At 56.9% G+C, this 19,917-nt stretch overlaps 1 protein-coding gene across 2 annotated transcripts; it reads right to left on the bottom strand.

Annotated features, from left to right (window-relative positions):
* Positions 1–663: 663 nt before the first annotated feature.
* Positions 664–4,943, bottom strand: NEUROD2 (neuronal differentiation 2). 2 transcript variants are annotated; one of them, XM_511456.8, is made up of 2 exons: positions 4,598–4,943; positions 664–3,474 (listed from the first exon to the last, which is right to left on the bottom strand). In XM_511456.8, the coding sequence occupies exon 2, from the start codon at positions 3,467–3,469 to the stop codon at positions 2,321–2,323; it is 1,149 nt and encodes a 382-aa protein (XP_511456.5). In that variant the 5' UTR covers positions 3,470–3,474; positions 4,598–4,943; the 3' UTR covers positions 664–2,320. The 2 variants fall into 2 exon arrangements, with proteins under 2 accessions (XP_511456.5, XP_063655690.1); XM_063799620.1 differs by lacking the exon at positions 4,598–4,943 and adding an exon at positions 3,653–3,955.
* Between the last annotated feature and the right edge of the window lie 14,974 nt (positions 4,944–19,917).

Below are 19,917 nucleotides of genomic sequence, written 5' to 3'. Positions count from 1 at the left end.
CATGGTTAGGCTCCTCTCTACTGGGTGGACGCCCAGACTCAGCCACCTCACAGACCTCTAGGGGTGTTCCTCCAACCTTGTCCACACCCCTAAACATGTCAACATTCCTGAGACCAAAATGGCCGATTCCCCTGAGTCCACCGAAATACAATTTTAAGATGAAAAAGGGGCCTCCCTCATTAATATTTCATCTTCATGACCTTATAATGTTTTGTTTTGTTTTGTTTTGTTTAAAAATACCCCTGTCTGATTCAAATGGTTGTCTCTTTGTCTCTGCCCACTTGCTTTTTGCAACAGTGGGCAGAGAGTTGTAAAATGACCGGCTGTTCCCAACTTGATCATTTTTCAGTGATGAAAAGGTATTTTGTTTTCAAGGGAGGTGCCTGTGCATGTTCAGGAATGAAGAAGTGTAAGGATATCAGTGCTTTAGTGCTGGGAAGGTGCGAGCCTGGGTTGGGTCTGGGAGGGGTAGCTAGTATAGCCCAGTGGGTGTATGGGGGGTGGTTAGGGAGAGAATACTACCCAAGAATGTCCAGGGTCCCTCTGTTTGGCCTCTGCACAGTCACTTGACACTCTGCCTTCATCACCCCAGCCCCAGCTCAAACCTTCTCTCCCCCCTCAATGAAATGAGGCCACCGTGAGAAACCGGTCCGGCTTTGCATCTCATTTACATAAATATTTATTAATCGTCATTAAACTGAACAGAAACACGCAATGCACTTCGGGTGTCCGACGGGAGTTTCATCTTCGCTACAAGAGGAAGGTAAAATTGCGTGTGTGTGGGTGAGTGTGTGGGTGTGTCGCCTGTGGGTTTGCATTTTTGCATCGTGTATTTGGATGCCTGATCCCCTGCCTCCGGTGGGCAGAGGGTCTCCTTTTGCCCCTTTTTGGGGGAACCTCCAGTAGGAGCCCTCAGACCTCTCCCCGCCCACCCACCAGCTAAAGCCAGGAGGACTCCTTGGACCAAAAAATACTCTCTCCAGACACCGGAAATCGCCGGGCGCCTGGCACCCACCGAGGCACAGTCCGGGCAGGGGTGGGGCTGCCCCCAGGTCTCCATCCCCACCCCTCACCCCAGGAGGGGACAGAATGGCCGCGGGGAGGAGGAGCCGGTGAGCTCACCTCCTTCTGCCCCCCGGACGCCGGCGCCGGGCCTGCTTGTGCGTGCGGTGTGGTGTGCGTGTGTCTTTCATGCAAACCCTCCCTCCCCAAACCGACCCCCCAACAGTTTGCCATTCCATACAAATTTGGAAACAGGTTTTTAAAAAACAGCATGACGCACAACGGGGACGGGGCGGGGGAGGGCAGTGGCACTGGGGCCCCAAATCTCCGAGTCACTGATTGTAAGAACCTGGGGAGGGGGAGGGGGCGGCGCGGGCCCCCACTTCACCAAAGTGCACAGATCCGCGCTCGGGCGGGGCGGCCCGCAGGCCGGGCGGGGCATCCCGGGGCCGGGCCGGGCCGCGAGGCTCAGTGGAGCCTCCTTGCATAGATATTTGTGTCTTTGATTATTGGTAGTAGTGGTTTTTTTTTGTTTGTTTTTTTGTTTTTTGTTTTTTTTGCCTTTTATTGCTTCTAAAAGTCCTTACTGCGTTTTCTCTCCGATCCGGACTCTGCGTTCGGCTTCCGTCGCCTCTTAGCTTTTTTTTTTTTTTTTTTTTTTTTTGTATGTTTGTTTGTTTAAAAAAAGGAAAAGGGAAAAACGGATTCTAGTTACAAATTGTCTTGGCCTCTCTCTTTCCTCTCAATCCACTTCCCCTCCCGCCAAAATTAAAATCGCAAAACGCGGAGACTGGAGGTTGGGGGTGAGGGCGTTCCAGGCCCGGGCTCCGGCGCCCTGACTTCTACCCTCTTCAAGAAAGAGGGAGCGCCTGGCTCCTTTTTGCCTCGGCAGCTGGGTGTCTGTTTTTAAAATAATAATGAGAGGGGGAAACGCGTTCCATTGCTCAGCTGCCCCCTTACCAACGCCTTGGGCCTGCAGGGAGGAGGGGGAGGAGGAAACCTCAGCGAAGATATTGGGAATGGGGGAGGGGTGCCTCCAGGGAGCCCCCGGAGAGAGGTCCCTGGAGAAGCACTCCTTGGGAGAGAGGAGGAGGGAACCCCTTGGGGAGAGAGAAGGCGAGTCCCCTGGGGGAAGCGAGGCCCCTGGGACAGGCCACCCACAGGTAACAGGACTGCGCTGCCCCAGGAGAGCAGCAGGACCGGTGGCCCGCTCCCCGCGCCCGGCGCCGGGGTAGGTGGGGGTGTCCCTGCGCTCTGGGGGCTGGGGACAGGGGGGCGGGCAAAGGCAAAAGAAAAAGAAGGGAGCGGGCGCGAAGTCTCAGTTATGAAAAAACGCATTGAGCTCCTCGTACATGGGGCCCCGGTCGTGGTGAAGGTGCATATCGTAAGACAAGAGATTCTCCGAGTGGACGCCCCCGCGCACAGCCGACGAGCCGAAGACTAGCCCGTGGCCCGTGGGCCGCGAACCGGGCAGCGCCGAGTAGTGCATAGAGTAGTGGTAGCTTTTCTCGTGGTCGGGCGAGGAGTCCTGCTTGAGTGAGAAGTTGCCATTGAGACAGAGCGGGGGGCTGAGCGGGCCCTCGTACTCGGAGCTGTTGTAGTCCGGGCTCGCGCCGCCACCGCCTGCCGCCGCATACAGCGTCTCGTAGGCGGCGCAGTAGCCGTGGGTCCGCAGGGCGTGCGCCGCGCCGCCGCCCAGGCCGCCGGCCGCCTGGCACTGTGCGCCCGCCAGGCGCGAGCACGGGTACGGGTAGGGGTGCATGGCGAACGGGCCGCCCGAGCCGTGGAAGCGGCCGGCACCGTCGGCGCCTTGCTCCGTGAGGAAGTTGCGAGAGTTGAGCTGCAGACAGCCGGCCACCAGATTGGTGGTGGGCTGCGACAGACCCTTGCACAGAGTCTGCACGTAGGACACTAGGTCTGGCCGCTTGCCGGAGCGCAGGATCTCCGAGAGCGCCCAGATATAGTTCTTGGCTAGGCGCAGCGTCTCGATCTTGGACAGCTTCTGCGTCTTGGAGTAGCAGGGCACCACCTTGCGCAGGTTGTCCAGGGCTGCGTTCAGGTCGTGCATGCGGTTGCGCTCCCGCGCGTTCGCCTTCTGCCGCCGAAGCTTGGAGCGCTCCAAGCGCGCCTTGGTCATCTTGCGCTTCTTGGGCCCGCGCTTCTTGGGCCGCTCGCCCTCCGCCTCGTCCAGTCCTTCTTCCTCCTCCTCTTCCTCCTCCTCCTCTCCCCCCAGCTCGCCTTCCTCCTTGACCTCGGCCAACGTGGCCTCCGTCCCCTCTTCTCCACGGAGAGGGACTGGCTTGGCCGCCCGGGCTGGCCCCGGAGCCCCTGGCCCGGGCGCAGGCGGTGGCGGTGGCGGCGCGTCGCCCTTGTCGCTCCTCGGCTCGTCGTCTTCGCCGTCGCCCCAGCTGGCGAACTTGGGCACGTCCGAGAGAAGGCCGGGCTCGCTGAACAGGCGGGTCAGCATGGTGCCTGAGGGCGCCCCGCGGGCGGGAAGGGGAGACAGACAGCACAAAGTGAGGGGCGCGCTGGGGTACCGACGCCCCCCCACAACCCTCCTCCACCCCCGAGTATCGTGCGGGCTCCTGCCTAGGCTACCCTGGATGCCCACCTCCGCCGCCTGCCCCGCCCAGAGCCGGCCCAGCCCTACCCGGCTGCCGGCCTGGGATCTCGGCCCAGGCCCTCTCCCCGGCGCTGGGCCCCGGCTCCGCCCCTCGCTTGAATGGGGGGCTGCTCCCCGTGCCTGCTTCTTCTCAGGGTCAGGGCGGGGACCGGGTGGGGGGTTTCAGGGACCAGATATCTTTGCCAGGGGAGGCGGCGCGCTCGCCCTGAAAGCCCGTTCTCTCCTGGCGGTGGAGAGAGGCTGGTCGGCCACCGGTGGGGACAGCTGCCCCGCTCCGCGCTCTCGCGGCCCGGGCCCCCCGGCCCAGCTCCCTCACCCCTCCCGTGGCTCTCACCCCCACGCTCCCTAATCCAATTTGCAACTTGGCTGCGCGCCGCCCCTTGCTCGGCCCCCACCCCCGCACCCCCAATTCCAGAGGCGGGAGGATCGTCTCCTCTAGCCGATGCGTCCCCAGCTCCCGGAGCCGGCTCTGGGCGGCGAGGACTGAAGAAGCGGGGCGTGGGGAGGAGACTCAGAGAAGCGAGCCCAGTCCGTCCCCTCTGCGGTCAGGGACCCCCTTCCCCCTTCAAGCTGACTCCCTCCCACAAGGCTCTTCAGATCTCGTTGTATTTTGGGATTGATGGGGGAAAAATCCAAATTTGTTTGTTTGCTTCCCTTTTTTCGGTGGTGGGGAAAGGTGGCAGGCTTTTTGGGACAACCATGGAGGGGTCCTCCGTCTCGGCCTCTTCGCATATCCCCCTCCGTGATCCTGCCTTCCCCCCCACCGAGCCCATCGCAGGCAGAGACACCTCCTCTGCAGCCCCCTGGGCTGCAGCCCCTAAGGGAGAGAGAACCTGGGGCGCCTCCGATGCCCACCCAATGAGGGGGGCATCATCCCAGGAAGGAGGTATTTGAGGACCCTCCTGTCGGCCGAAGCTGCCGCCCCTCCTCCCAACCGGCGGGTCAGATCTCGCTCCCTTTCGGACAACTTACCTCGGAGAGGAGTCAAGGGGAGAGGGGAGGGGAGGGGGGGAGGGGGCAAGAGAGAGAGGGGGGAGAAGAGGGATCTTCTCGCTTATTTCATTGTTCCCCCATCTTCAGGGAGCGGGGGCAGCGGCTCCTCAAGGCGGCGGGCGCCGGCGTCTTCAGAGCGCCATGCGAACCGCGGAGCGAGTGTGGCATCTCTACCAGGCGGGGTACCAGCCTCTATGCCAGGCCATATGGGCTTGGCACGTCACGGGCAGCAGCTATCACATGAGAGACGGTGATTGGCATGCGTCTGCACTGGGGGAGAGCCGGCTCCCCCGGGACCCGCCGCCATCTGTCACTCTCTACTCCAAAAAAAAAAAAAAATTAAATAAATAAAGGAAATAAATAAATATTTCTGCCGCCCTCCCCTCCCCGCCCAACGCAGGGAAAGCAGGGATTGAGAGGAAGGTGGGAGGAGTTGCCCCCCTGTATATAGAGACCCCCAAACGGGAACAATGGGGTGGCAAGGCTGGACACTGGGGGCTCGTGGTGGCCAATTCTATGCTCCCTCAGGGTCCCGCTCTGTCCATTTCCTCCCCTGCAGGCCCCCAAGGTGGGTCAGGGACCAGACCCCGGGTTGGGGAGAAAGGACCTCTGTGCTTGCCCCCACTCCCCAGGAGGGTCCCCTTGGCCACAAAGGGACAGCTGAGACCCCCTCCCAGGATGGCTGTAAGGGGCGTCCCTGGCCCGAGCCCCATAGGTAGATGTTGGCACCATGCCATCCCTCATCCCTGTCTGCCCCTCCCCCACCCACCCTCACGCACACACAACATATGTGGCTAAACGAAATTCAAACCAAGGGAAAGACAGAGAAAGGGAAAGATGTGCCTGGATGTCTGTGCCTCTGCATGGGCGTGTGTGTGTCTGTGGGGACATGTGTGTATCTGTGGAGTCAGCCGATGGGAGATCTTTCCTTGGTTGTTGGGGGCGTATCCATGTTAGGGTGGAGTGGGGAGGGGCCGCGAGATGAGCCTGTGCACCACCCATCTGGGGGTGGAGGGGAGGGTCTAAGTCTGGATTCCTAACCTAGAAACCTCTCACTCTCCTCCTCCCACTGCCAGACAGGTGACCAGTCCACCAGCGGCTTTCTCTCCTGGTCTTCAGACTTGGTTATTTGAGGGAGGAGGAGCAGGCAGTGCTGAGAACTGCCTAAGTTCCTGGATGAGACTCAAGCATTCTCCTCCCCTTCTGAAAAATCTGAAAATACTGAAGCCAACCCCAGTAATCCCAAGAGTGGCCAAGGGGAGGTAGGTCAGACAGCTGTCTTGATAAGGAAGGTAGGAAGTTGCTGTTTTATCTTGTGGCTCACCTTTCAACACTCTCATTGGGCCAGACACAGATACAAATGGCACAGGTTGAAGAGGTGGCTTTGGACACACACACACACTCATGCACACACACATACACACACACACGGATGCATACACATGCACACATATACCTGTTCCTCACCCTGTGGTGTAGAAAAATAGATAACATACCCCTACTCAGATAGACACATGTATGTGAGCAGATAATCACAGCCTGGTGTAGACAGACCCTTGCCCACACCCCATTTGGAGCATTTGTATGTTTTAGACCCACATTTCTGCCCCTCCAGACACTCTAGCTGACATATATACACAACTTCAATTATACTTTCAGCACACACATTTTGATGTCTACCATGTGCCAAGCACTGTGATGGTACAAAAATGAGCACGGGGAGGCCTTTACCCTCAATCTGGGTGGGCAGGGCTCTCTCCCTCTAGGAGGCTCCCCAGGGACCTTGGGCTGGTAAGACACTGATCTGATGTTGGGTAGGTTGGATTAAGTTCTAAATAGAGACACACATCAGGAGGCCTTGGAGATAGGGGTGCTGGTGCTGCCTGGGACTCTTGAGTCACTTGGCCGGGAGTTGAAAGTAGCCTGAGAATGTACCTCTCCAACTCCTCATCTTACAGAGGCCCATGGAGGGAAACTGACCTGCCTAGGAACACACAGGGGAAACACAGAACTGGGCCTAGAATTCAGGCACTTGACCCACAGGCCAGTACTCCACTTATAAGCCCACAATCTGCCTCAGTGGTCTCTAAAAATAAGCCTACCATGCTTCCCTTCATTCACGAATCCTGGGTCTGCAAGGCGAATCCCATCTCTGGCAGATAGTCGTGGTGGGGAGATTCTGGGCATGGCAGAGAAAGAGGCCAAAGGATGGGCTTCAGGTAGGGCAGAGACTCAGGAGTGCTGGCCAGCCTCCACCAAGTTTGGGCACAGGCTCCAAGGCTTTGCAATCCCTTTACTGAAGCAGGGTCCTCAATCCTGACTAGTAGCCTTTTTCCTGGAGTCTCCTGGCTCTGTGATATTTCAATTACATGCCCATGCTCTGAGCTTCTGATTCCTGGCCAACCCCATTGCCAACTTAAAAAAATGTTGGTCTCAGCCAGGCATGGTGGCTCACGCCTGTAATCCCAGCACTTTGGGAGGCCGAAGCGGGTGGATCACGAGGTCAGGAGATCGAGACCATCCTGGCTAACACGGTGAAAACCCATCTCTACTAAAAATACAGAAAATTAGTAGGGCATGGTGGCGGGCGCCTGTAGTCCCAGCTACTCGGGAGGCTGAGGCAGGAGAATGGCGTGAACACGGGAGGCGGAGCTTGCAGTGAGCCTAGATCGCGCCACTGCACTCCAGCCTGGACGACAGAGTGAGACTCCGTCTCAAAAAAAAAAAAAAAAATGCGGGGCCCGGCATGGTAGCTCACACCTGTAATACCAGCAGTTTGGGAGGCTGAGGCCAGCAGATCCCTTCAGCTCACAAGTTCGGGACCAGCCTGGGCAGCATTGTGAAACCCTGCCTCTGCCTAAAAAACAAAAATTAGCCAGGCATGGCGGCGCATGCCTGTAGTTCCAGCTACTCGGGAGGCTGAGGTGAGAGGATCACTTGAGACCAGGAGGCAGAGGTTGCAGAGAGCTGTGATCACGCCACTGCACTCCAGCCTGGGTGATAGAGCCAGACCTTGTCTCAAAAAAAAAAAAAAAAAAAGTGCTGAATGCTTTGAGCAAGTTATATAACATCTCTTGGTCTTGATTTCCTCATCTGTAAAATGGGATAAATTATGCTACACCTTCAAAGGGTTGTTGTTAATACTAAATGGGATAATCCATTCCATGAATGAGCCTCCAATAAATGCCAACTCTTAATTAAAACACCTTGGGAACTGTAAAATGCTTTACAATATTAATTTTTTTGCTCATACCCCTCCCCACACACATTCAGAATGCTTGGTCTATATAGAAATTGAATTTTTGTTGAATTGATGGGCGAGTGAATGGATGAATAAGTGAACAAATGCTTCCTTAGGGGAGAAAGTTCTCTCTCCCTGCCTTCTCCCTTGGACCCTGAGGGCTGGGTTAAACGCTTCAGGGGTCTCACAGGCAGGAGGCAAAAACTTGTTCAGGATAGGGGAGCCCTTGGTTGGGGGGTTCCTGCCACCCTTCCGGCCACCTGTCAGGAATGACCTCAACTCTCTGGGTCTGAGAAGCTCCCCTCAGTCACCCAGAGAAGGAGGTCTGAGGTTGGGGGTGTGCACCTGGGGACTTCATCCCTTTCGCTCTGTCTCCTGCCCCTGTCTTTTCTTCCTTCAGAAAAATGGAACAAGTTTTTCTCACTCAACACATTTCAACTTTTTTTTAGAAGATACAATAAAAACCAGGGGAAAATTGGAACAGAGGGAGGTGTGGGATGGGCCTGCTTCAGACATGGGCTTGAAAGAGGCACAACACGTGTGTTCACATACACACAAGCAAGCATGAACACGCAGGGACATACGCGCGCCTCTCTGTGCACCAGAGATGCAGAGATGCAGTGACGGAGAGATAGAAAGAGCCAGAAATGGAAGGAAGGAGACGGAAGGAGAAGGACACCCAGAGATGCCATCTGTTCCTCCCCCTGGCATTGGGGGAAGGGAGTTGGTGAGGGGCCTGGTCCCCTCCAGGTCTCTGAGAGAAAAAAGGGAGTGATGGGCACCTCAGCCAGGCCTGGAAGGCCCCCATTGCTGCTGCCCACTCCTCTTGGAAGGAGCTGGGAGCTGGGGGGCCTGAGGTTCCCATGGAGACATAGCCCCATCCCAAGAGAGGCCACAGTCTGGGCACCTAAAATGGCTGCCTCAGAGGGGTGGCGGCCATTTTGTACAGGCTCAGGTCCTGGGGGCAGGGGTGAGGGGGGCAGAGTGTGTGTGGAGGGGAGGTGGGAGGTCATACCTGAGCAGTCTGGGGGACTCTTGCTCAGGGGACAGGAAGAGTGTTCTAGAAACTGCTCTTGTTATACCCCCGCTCCACCAAAATACATACATAAATCTTTAACTGCTCCACTCCATTCTGACACCCAGAAAGACAGCTAGCCAGTCACCACCCCCTCAATAAGATTGGTGGGGGCAAATGTGCTGAAGGAGACTTCATTTCCCACCAAAGCTCCAGGCAGGGAGAGGGGCGGCAGGTGGATCAAACCCAGGTGTCCAGCCCCTGGCCTCAGCCACACATCTATCTACCTCCTGGGGCCTCTCTGGGCTGAGTGGGGCCAGCAGGTGAGAACCCAGCGAGCTTGGGAGCACGGGGAGGGAGGGGGCCACCTGTCTTCTCACCCCCCTCCTCGGATTTGAGGGGAAGGGCAGGAATTTGGAGATCCTTGAGGGACCTGTGTTCCTGCCATTAGCCGTGCTATGGGGGGAGGAGGAAAGGGAGGGGGCAGGCTGGCACTGCCCAGCAGTGTTCCAGCAGTTCAGGATGCTCGAAGATCCCTCCTAAAGCATCGGAGCACCTGCCACCTCCCTCCCCAGCCCCTGCCCCACATCAAGTCCAAAGGATGCTGGGGGAGGGGGACCTGCAGCTTCTTCCTGGCTCTGGGGTGGGCACCTGCCCCACTGCCCCCTCCTCCCCGCCCGCCGCAGTATGCCGGGGAGCGGCGGGCACGCCAGATGGCGTGGCTGAGAATGCGGCGACGTTGCCGGGAGGTGAGGGCTGGCACGGGTGATATGCGGCTGCGTGCCTTGTGGTGCCATGGGGGAGGGGAGGGCAGGGCCAGTGAGGTGTAGCCCCCTCCTCCGTGCTGACCTCCTGTCCTGACCTCCACTCACCGCCAGGATTCTCTTCAACTTCCTCTGCCTGCTCCCTGGGCTCCCACTGTGGGCCTAGACCCCACCCAAAGATGGGTGGGACCAGCCTGATGCTGAGAGACCGAGGTCAGACCTCTGTTGCATCCTTGTCCCCCTGTCCCACCCCCAATCAGGGACAAAGGATGGATAGAGGAGACCCACCAGTCCTGCACCAAAGCCAGCCCCCTCCGAATTGTTTCCTTGCTCTAAAGGTGGCGTGACCTTTGCTCCCGTAACCTTTGACTTCTGGCCTCTGAACCCTGTTTTTCTGAGAAGAGCTCTTTCCCTGATGGGCACTGGTCTCTGAGTTTCCCTTTGGTCAAATGCATTCTCATTCCTCACTAAGATGCTTCCTGGACACCTCCTCCTGGGAGCCTTCCCTGACCTCCCCAGGCAGGGGAGCTTACCACCCTTTGTTAGAAGGATCCATTTACCCACCTGTCTCCTTGCCTGGACCCTGGTGACGACTTGTTCTGTATCTCTTTAGTCTCATGCTTCATGCTGGGCAACATAGTGAGACTCCCGTCTCTTAAAAAAAAAAAAAAAAAAGCCCAAGAAAGAGTCTGCACCCTTTATGCCAGGCAGTCCTTCCCAGGTCCATGCCTGGGGCTGATTCAACCTGCCTGGTGCCACGCACATAGCTTTCACTGAGTTGGTGCTTAATAAATGCTTGTTGCATTAATGCCCAGCTGGGCCAGAGACTTTGGGTCCTGGAACCTTTCTCCTGAGACTCTCCTAAAGCAGAAAGGCTGAGGGTCCCGGTCAAGCCCAGAGTCCTCAGCCCCTTCCCTTGCCTTTTGCACAAATTGCAGTCTGAGGAGGTGGACTTGGGATGGGGGTCACAGATTCCCCACAAAGTAGGGCGAGGAGGCTGAGCCTGGGACTGCCAGACTCTTGCTCCCTGGTACCAGGCCATGATCCTGAGGCCACAGGGCCTGCCCTGCTGTGGACCCCCTGCTTGGTCCCCACACCTTCACCTTTCAGCAAGCTCAGAGCCCTCTCCTTCTTACCCCACGACACTCTTGCCCTGCATGGGGCACTCTGAGGAGAGATGAGGTCCAGGGACACAGCTGCGTCCTGCTCCCGCTGCTGCATCTCTGCTGATGCTGCTCCCCAGTATCTCAGAACCCTTCAGCCTTATGGGCCTGGCCCAGGCCCTCCTCCTCCGGGAAGTTGGCCCTGACTTCTTTTTTTTTTTTTTGAGACGGAGTTTCACTCTTGTTGCCCAGGCTGGAGTGCAATGGCGCGATCTTGGCTCACCGCAACCTCCGCCTCCTGGGTTCAAGCGATTCTCCTGCCTCAGCCTCCCGAGTAGCTGGAATTACAGGCCTGCACCACCATGCCCGGCTAATTTTGTGTATTTTTAGTGGAGATGGTGTTTCTCCATGTTGGTCAGGCTGATCTCGAACTCCCACCCTCAGGAGATCCGCCCGCCTCGGCCTCCCAAAGTGCTGGGATTACAGGCGTGAGCCACTGCGCCCAGCTGGCCCTGACTTCTTAAGGGCCCTTGCTCCTCTGGCTTACCTCACGGGACCAAGGCTACCCACCCTGCACATCCTATCCAAAATGCAAATACCATGCAAACATGGTATTTGCCTACTCTGGTGCCTTCCATGGCTCCCAGTGTCCCTAAGATGAGGCCATGCTCTTTAGGGACACCCCTGATTTGGCTGCTGCTTTTATCTGTGCCCTCAGCAGCTCCAACTATTTCTGGTTTTACAAGCCTCATGCCTAGTAATCTTTGTTCAGGCTGTTCTCTCTTCCTGAGGTGTCCAGTCCAGCTTCCTCACCCCTTAAGCCTAAGCATCACCTCCTCCAGGAAGCCGCTCTGGGCAGCACATTTCACGAAGGCAGGAACTGGACCCAGAGCCTGGCACACAGAATATCCTCAATATATAGCTGTGGCACCAAGACCTGTCCTGCCCCTGTTGGGAGGGTGGTGGTGTCAGTTCTTCTGCCCCCAAAATGGAAGGCTGCAAGCCAGCACAGGAGCTCCACCCACAGGAAGTCCCTCCTCAAAATCTTCCCTCTTTCCTCTTCAGCTTCCCCACCAATATCAGCACTGACATGGAATGTCAGTTTTCCCCTCTGTAAAATGGGCGTGCTAATAAGCTTCAAAAGAGCTAACAGCTCTCTCCAGAGGTGGCTGATTTTGCCTCAGGCAAAATCAGTGTTATTTTTTTCCTTTCTTTTTTCTTATTGATTTATTTGTTTGTTTGTTTATTTTTGAGACAGGGTCTCACTCTGTCACCCAGGCTGGAATGCAGTGGCACAGTCTCGGCTCACTGCAGCCTCCACCTCCTGGGCTCAAGCAATCCTCCCACCTCAGCCTCCTGAGTAGCTGGGACTGTAGGCGCACACCACCACGCCTGGCTGCCTTTTGTATTTTTGGTAGAGATGGGGTTTCCCCATGTTAGCCAGGCTGGTCTCGAACTCCTGACCTCAAGAGATCTGCCCACCTCGGCCTCCCAAAGTGTTGGGATTACAGGCGTGAGCCCTGCACCTGGCCCAATGTTATTTTTTTAATTTTGTTCCTGCAGCTCTCTTCATCACCATATCTTTGTTCTGCTTCTCTTGTGAGTTTTCCATGGAGAAGTTGATATGTCTTGCTCCAGCCCCTCCCAAATCCACTCCCAGAGTCCATACAGGAAGGCAGAGGAACAGGGAGCTCAAGGTGGCAACTGTACCAGAGTTAGCAGCGTCGTGACCTTGGTCAGATCATGTAACCCCCTGCTTCCTCATCTGTAAAATGGGACTAGCACCACGGTTCACCTGGTCACCTGCAGTTCAGCACTGATGGGAGGAACAAAAGGATGGCAGGTTATGAAGTGCGCACTTGGGTGGCCAAGTGCTGGCGGATGGGGGTTGGGGAACTCCTCCCTGACGCTGCAGCGCAGGGCAGTGGGGACAGCACAGGACCAGGCTGCATCCTGGGCCCTCTTTCCTTAGGGCGGGCTCTGTTGTGACCTTCCCTGTGACCTGGGCATTTCCCAGTTTCTGCCCCTGGAAATCAGAGCCAGGGATCTGGGCTGGGGAATTTTAGGGGCTTGGTGCTGGACTATTCCCTGAAACGTCCCTTGAGCCCATGGGTGCAGGGGACATATGGGCCTGACAGTAGGCAGGGATGACCCACACCATAGTGGTGATGCTAGTGCTCAGGAGGACAGCCCCAAAGGGTCACTGGGGCAGAATGTATGGTGTGTGCAGGACACTGTGGTCAGGGCAGGAGGTCACAATTTAACCAGAGATCTCTTGAGTCAGCCCCAGGAGTGGACCTGGGAAGGACTGCCTGGCATGAAGGGTGGAGATTCTTTCTTTCTTTTTTTGAGACGGAGTCTTGCTCTGTCGCCCAGGCTGGAGTGCAGTGGCGCCATCCCAGCTCACTGCAACCTCTGCCTCCCGGCTCAAGCAATTCTCCAGCCTCAGCCTCCAGAGTAGCTAGAACTATAGGCGCACGCTACCACGCCCAGCTAATTTTTGTATTTTAGTAGAGATGGGGTTTCACCATTTGGCTAGGCAGGTCTCAAACTCCTGACCTCAAGCGATCCACCCACTTTGGCCTCCCAAAGTGCTGGGATTACAGGTGTGAGCCACCATGCCCAGCCGTTTTTTGTTTTTTTTTAGAGACAAGAGTCTTGCTATGTTGCCCAGACTGGACTCAAATACCTGGCTTCAAGCAATCCTCCCACCTGAGCCTCCCAAGTAGCTGGGACTACAGGCCCACACCACTGTGCCCTGCCTGACTTTTTAATTGGGGTCCACAGGGAGGGAAGGGAATAGTCTAGAGAGGTAGGGTCTCATGGGCTCACTCCCCATTTTACAGATGAAGAAGCCACAGAGAGGGGAAGCAACCTGCCTTGTGTCACACAATAAGTGAGTGGCAGAGCTGGGACTGGAAACCAGGACTCTGTTGCCACTTTGGGGTCCTCTCATTCCCAGAGCCTCAGCACTCTGTGTGATAACATACTTATTAATGTAATAATGACAATGGTGAGTGCTATCTGTGCCAGGCACTGGCCTTCACAGGAGTCATTTTATTCTTGACAAGACATCTGTGGGAGGGATTCCTAGTACCACCACTTAAAGACCAGGATGCTGAAGCACAGAGAGGTTGCCGTCAAGGCTGATGTGTCAAGGTCACATAGCTAGAAAGTGGCAGAGCTGGGATTTGAACCAAGTTTGGCTTGACTCCAGGGCTCATGCTCTTACTATTATAAAGTGTGTCCCTTTCTCTGAAACCGCTGTGGTCTCCACACCGTAGGACCAGCAGACTCCGCAATGGAGAGGGAAAGGAGGGTGCCCTGGGAAGGACTTGTGCCCAGGGTTTGCCCTCTGGCAACTGGCCTCTGGCCAGGTCCCCAAGTCACAGGAGCCATGATGCCCTGGTCTGGATCTATCAAGTTCTGCTCATGGGTGGGTAGGTGGGTGGAGCCTGCTTCTAAACACAGAGAGGGAGCAGTCACATTAACCATGGAGCTTTTCCACCCTGTATACCACTTCCCTCAGCTTCTTCAGAAGACTCCCTCCTAGCCCTTGCAGACTCAGCGAGGTGCTGCCTCCACCAGGAAGTCCTCCCTGATGTCCCCTGATGGCGCTCCAGCCTCTGTCCCTTGGCACCGCGTTGAACATTTGGGGATGGACGGACCAGCTTCAGGAGCCCCAGCTTCACCACTTGCTCACCAGCTACCTGCAGCCCCCGCCCCCGTCTGCCCTCCTGTCTGTAAAATGGGAATAAGAAGCCCTGCCTCACAAAATCTTTGCAAGGAGGAGCAGCGGCGTCCTAGGAGCAAGCACCTGGCGCCCGGTGAGCCCCCGCCACTCGCTCCTTCTCCTCCTTGTCCTTCTCCTGGCTTGCTCCCGGTTCTCTCCTCGCCACCCCCGCCCCGCGTCTGGCACGGCGCCCGGCGCGCCGCAGCCGCCCAGTCCCAGCTCGAAGCCCTGACTTCCGGCCCGCCGGGCTCCCTCGGCACGTGCCCTGCGCCCCATGGGACCGCGCGCCCTCCCGGGGCGGCCTCCCCGCGGCCTCCCGCTTGGGGGAGCCGGGCTTGGGGGAGCGGGTCGCCCCGGCTCGGAGGTGGGGTCGGCGGGGGCCGGGCGGGCCGGCCGCGGCGGCGGGAAGGGGACGCTGCCCCTTTAAGGTGCCACCGCCGCGTGGCAGGGAAACAGCTTGTGCCAGCCCCATTCCGCCCGGCTCCGTTCGCTACAAGAAACACAATGCATAACAATCAGGCGCGCGCTTGGAGCCATGCCACGCGGCGGGGGCGGGGCGGGGCCGCGGGCCGGGCGGGGCGGGGGCGCCGGGGTCTCGGCCCCCGACCTGCGTCCTGGGCCCGCAGGGGAGTCCTGCCCCATGCTCCCGGGCGGGGCCGCCCTGTGCCCCAGCGAGGTGCCCCGGTGCCCCCCGCCTCGCCCGCGCTTGCCTCCCCTCCCTCCCCGCCATCTCGCTCCCCACAAAGTTCATTCCCACTAACTCTTTTCCAGGCCACTTCCCCCTCACATCTGACAATCGGGGCCCCTCATTCTCCCAGTAATCACTCCACTGCACTAATTGCACATGCAAATATGCAAATGCGTATTAATTAATTACTATACTAATTAGTTCTGTGGTATTTGCGAGTAATAAATCATTGGATGGGAGCGAGGAAGCTGGAGACCTGGCCCATTTTCATTCTGCATAAAATTTTAATGGTCTCTCTGGCTGATCCGGGACGGCAGCGCGCGGAGAGGCTCTTAAAGGGCCAGTGGCGGCGGGAAGGGGCAGCGGCGGGGATCGCCGTTGACCCCGGCGGGGACTGGCACCCTAGACGGGCTTGGAGATGCGGCCTCACATTCTGCAGGGGCCGTCTCCGGCGTGCGGTGGCTTCTGCCTCCCCCTCTGGGGCTCAGTGTCCTCCTTAGTGGCTTCTAAGGAGAGAACCTGGGCGGGGACCAGGAGCTGAACTAGGATTCTTTAAGAAAGGAAAGAGGTCTAGGAGATGTGAGAGGCCAGTGCCAAGGCTTTGGGGCCCCAGGTAGCCTGGGAGACAGGAATGAAGACTCCATCTCCTGGATGGCTGAGTAAACTGAGGCACAGGACAGGCAAATCTTAGCTCCCACCCCTCTTCTCCCAAGGGGAAGGAAGCTAGAAGGATGTTCTGGTTGGCCCCAGCCTTTTCTTACATCTGATGGGCGCCACAAGGTTGGGGGTGCCTCCAGCCTTCCCCTTCCACACGATCAAACCGCTGCCCCGCCCCCATGGGCACCAGCTGGCACCCTGGCAGAGTAGTCCTGGGCTTGAGTGGGCCCTGGGGACCCTGCTTTATTTCCAGGAGGTAGTCAGGACCCGGGCACAGGGAGGGGGCTGGCTGCTTTGCAGGGCCATTGACTGGGGGAGGCAGACAGAACCAGTTGTGCTCATGCCAGGGCGTAGGAGGATGCCAGAGGTGGGCACCTTAAGGAGGTGGGGACTGTGGGCCTGTCCTGAGCCGGTATTCCCCATGCCAGGGTCTCTAGTCTGGTTCTGCTCAGCCTCCAACCTTCTGCCATCAACAAGCCCCTGGATAAGGCACAGCCTAAGGAGGGTCAGTGCTCTAGTGGGGGCCGATGATAATGACAGCAACTAACAAGACTATTAACTCGGCAAACATTTATTTAGCTGGAGAACTGTTCAGCAAGCTCTAGGTGCCTCACGACCCCCCAGTGACACAAGTTCTGTTACAGTCTCCGTTTTAAGGATGGAGAAACAGGGGCACACGAAGGTTAAGCAACCTGCTCAAGGTCACCCAGCTGTGAGTAGTGGAGTGGAGTTTGAATCCAGACAGTCCAGCTCTGTGTGGGTTCTTTCCAGCACACCACCTCTCCCCACCACCATTTCTGCAGCTCCTGCTCTGAACCACATCCTTTGCTAAGAACTTCATGGGCAGTATCCCATCCAAACCTTGCAACAACCCAGAAGGTAGGTTCTGGAATTATCTCCATGTGGAACACAAGGCTCAGAGAGGTTGACTAAGCTGCTCTGGAACACACAGGGAAGATGTAGCAAGGCCAGGCTCACACCTGGCTTGTGTGAGGGCAGAGTCCAACAGAGTCCTCCAGGCCCTCTGATCCCTCTCCATCTCTGCCCCTGCTGGGATCTCTGCCTCCTGGAAGAGCGAGAGGGCGTCGTGGTAGCCCCTGATGACTAGAGAAATGGAAGGGCTTTCAGTTAGATGGTAGAGAGAACTTGCTTCTTGAAAGGTGGGGGCTCCAGGGGCTGGGGTGGGATGGAGCCTTTTCTTCCTTTCCCAGACAGGCCAAGGAAGGGCCTTGGCTGTGTAGTGGGAGATGGGTGGGGATGGGGGTGGAGGGGTGGGGGAGAACAGAAGGGCCCAGAATGATAAAGCCTTGTGAGGACCACAGAACTCAGGAATCCTGGCTGGGTTTTAAAAATTTTGTCCCAGATAGGCCGGGCGCGGTGGCTCCCACCTGTAATCCCAGCATTTTGGGAGGCCAAGGCGGGCAGATCACTTGAGGTCAGGAGTTCGAGACCAGCCTGGCCAACATGGTGAAACCCTGTGTCTACTAAAAATACAAAAATTAGCCGGGTGTGGTGGCGGGCATCTGTAATCTCAGCTACTTGGAAGGCTGAGTCAGGAGAATTGCTTGAACCTGGGAGGCGGAGGTTGCGGTGAGCCAAGATCACTGCCACTGCACTCCAGCTTGGGCGACAAGAGCAAGACTCCATCTCAAAAAAAAGAAAAAAAAATTTGTCCCTGCATTCCTACCTGCCCCCCACCCATTGCCCCTGGAAATGTCTTGGGCACCCCCACCTCAAGAATTGCTATTTGGGTTTCCTATTTGGGTTTTCCAGGAGCTTCGGTCTCCAGCAGGGGGATGAGAAGATAATACTAAGCAACACTTTGTAATAAATCACTTGTTTTTTTAAACTGTGTGCTTATGAGCATCAACTTGCCTAGTTTTTATAATTCTATTGTTATCCCCATTTTATAAATGGAGACACCGAGAAAGGAAAGACAGGTTAAATGACGTGGCCAAGGTCACACAGCTACTAAATGGTAGAACTGGGACTTGAGCTTCTGAGCTGGGGTGCTTCACCACCCTGCACACGCTGAGCCAGATTGACCCCCTTGCCCAGCAGTCAGGGATCATGGTGGCAGGTGGCCTTTCACCCTGGGTGCCTTTGGAACTTGCAGATGCAAGGAGAAAGAACAGGCCTCAAGCCCGCAGTTCACATGGCCCCTCCCCATGTGAATTTTCATGGTGCTGTTTATATGCTAGCAGAAGCTGGGCAAAGTGAGTGTTCAGGTGGCCCTGATCCCTCCACACTGGAGCCTCAGGACGGGTGGGCACTGGGAGCTCCAGAACAGGATGCTATCCCAGCATCTCTTGCCCCCTGCCAGCCCACCCTTGAGAGCACAGCGGGGTCAGGGAGTCAGTCTATTAGCATCTGTCAGGGGGACCACCCTGAGACAGAACACTGGGATTCCCATGCTCTCAGGGTCCCCTTACCTCCTGGTGGCTCAGGGGGACTTCCCCAGGGAATCTGGACACCCTCATTTCCCCAAAACTAGAGAAACCTTTGACACCCACCTTCCTGACCTGAAAGTCGGGTGGGATATGGGGGTTGTGGGACTTAGGGAGGGATGGCCCTTGGGCTGCAGCCCATTAGGAAAGAAAACCCATCCCTGTCTCAGCACTCCACTGAAGACCAGAGAATCTGGGTTCATCAGGGTCCACACCCCTGCCCCCACCCACCTGCCAAGCAAGATGCCCCGTTTCTGGGTGAATGGGGGCAAGTTGGAGAGGTTGGGGGAAGAAGGCAGGAAGGGCAGGCTGGCGGCTCTGAGCTTCTCCATGCAGCCCCCGGGGCCGGGTGCCTGGGCAGGAGGACGGGACAGAGCAGCTGCTGGCGATTTATTAAGCAGTCACGGAAAAATTGGTTTATAAATTAACAGCTGTTTTAACTTTAGGGCCTCTTCTTCAGGGAATGGAAGCAGCCGACTGGACCGGGATTGGAGTGTGTATAAGGCTGGTGGAGGGAGTGGGAGGCGGGGGGCTCCGGCAGCTGGCATTCTTCGGGGGCAGCCTCAGCTGGCACCTCGGGGGGCACCAGGCAGTGGCCAGAGCAGGGGGTCTCCAGATGCCGGGGGCTGAGGCTACCCCTGCTGTGGGCTGCAGCTTGCTCTCTTTTCAACAACCTCCCAGCTCCCACCTGGGGGCGCCAGAGGGCACATATACTGCTGTACTCGTTTGTGCCACCAGAGGGCAGCCTCCGCACATCGATCTCTACTGCTTCCGAGAACTGTCCAAACCGGCGGGACTGAGAGGGAGAAACCTGGTCCAGGGCAGAGAAAGAGAGGAGCCCACTGCAGTGCGTGCAAGCGATCTTCCACGCGTCCATCCTGAATGTGTTAAAAGCAGCAGTTAAAGAGGGAGGGCTCTGGAGTTGGACTGTCTGCGTTTGAACCCAGACTCGGGGCAAAAGCTGCTGAACCTCTCTGAATCTAATAGCCTCATCTGTGAATTGGAAGGATACTAGCGAGGATTAAATGAGAGTGCATAGGAAGGGCCTAGCCCCGGTGCCCAGCACAGAGGCTCCATATGTGTCACCGTTGTCAATTTCTGACTCATGTATTCATCTATTCATTCACTTCTCAAACCATCCTCTCGGCGTCATGCAGTGCCTGCTGTATTCTGGGTACTGTGGCAGGTCGGTGATGATGTAAACAGAGATGGCGGCCAGGGACGGTGGCTCAAGCCTGTAATCCCAGGCCTTTGGGAGGCTGAGGCGGAAGGATCACTTGAGCCCAGGAGTTCGAGACCAGCCTGGGCAACAAAGTGAGACCCTGTCTCTACAAAAAACAATAATAAAAAAAACATTAGCCAGGTGTGGTGGTGCACATCTGTAGTTCCAGCTACACAGAAGGCTGAGGCAGGAGGATCGTTTGAGCCTAGGAGGTCGAGGCTGCAGTGAGCCGTGATGGCGCCACTGCACTCCAGCCTGGCCAACAGAGCAAGATCCTGTCTCCAAAAAAAAAAAAAAAAAAAAAAGGTGAGAAAGACACGTATCAAAATAGTGTGCTAAGAGTTAACGATACACCCAATGAGGGGAGAAGGGAGATTGACTTGGACGGGGCAAAAACGAACGTTCTGGGGTGACAGAAACATTATATAA

The sequence above is a fragment of the Pan troglodytes genome, chromosome 19 (genome assembly GCF_028858775.2).
Source record: "Pan troglodytes isolate AG18354 chromosome 19, NHGRI_mPanTro3-v2.0_pri, whole genome shotgun sequence".
In the NCBI taxonomy this organism is placed as follows: Eukaryota; Metazoa; Chordata; class Mammalia; order Primates; family Hominidae; genus Pan; species Pan troglodytes.
This window is presented reverse-complemented; position numbering and strand designations above follow the sequence as displayed.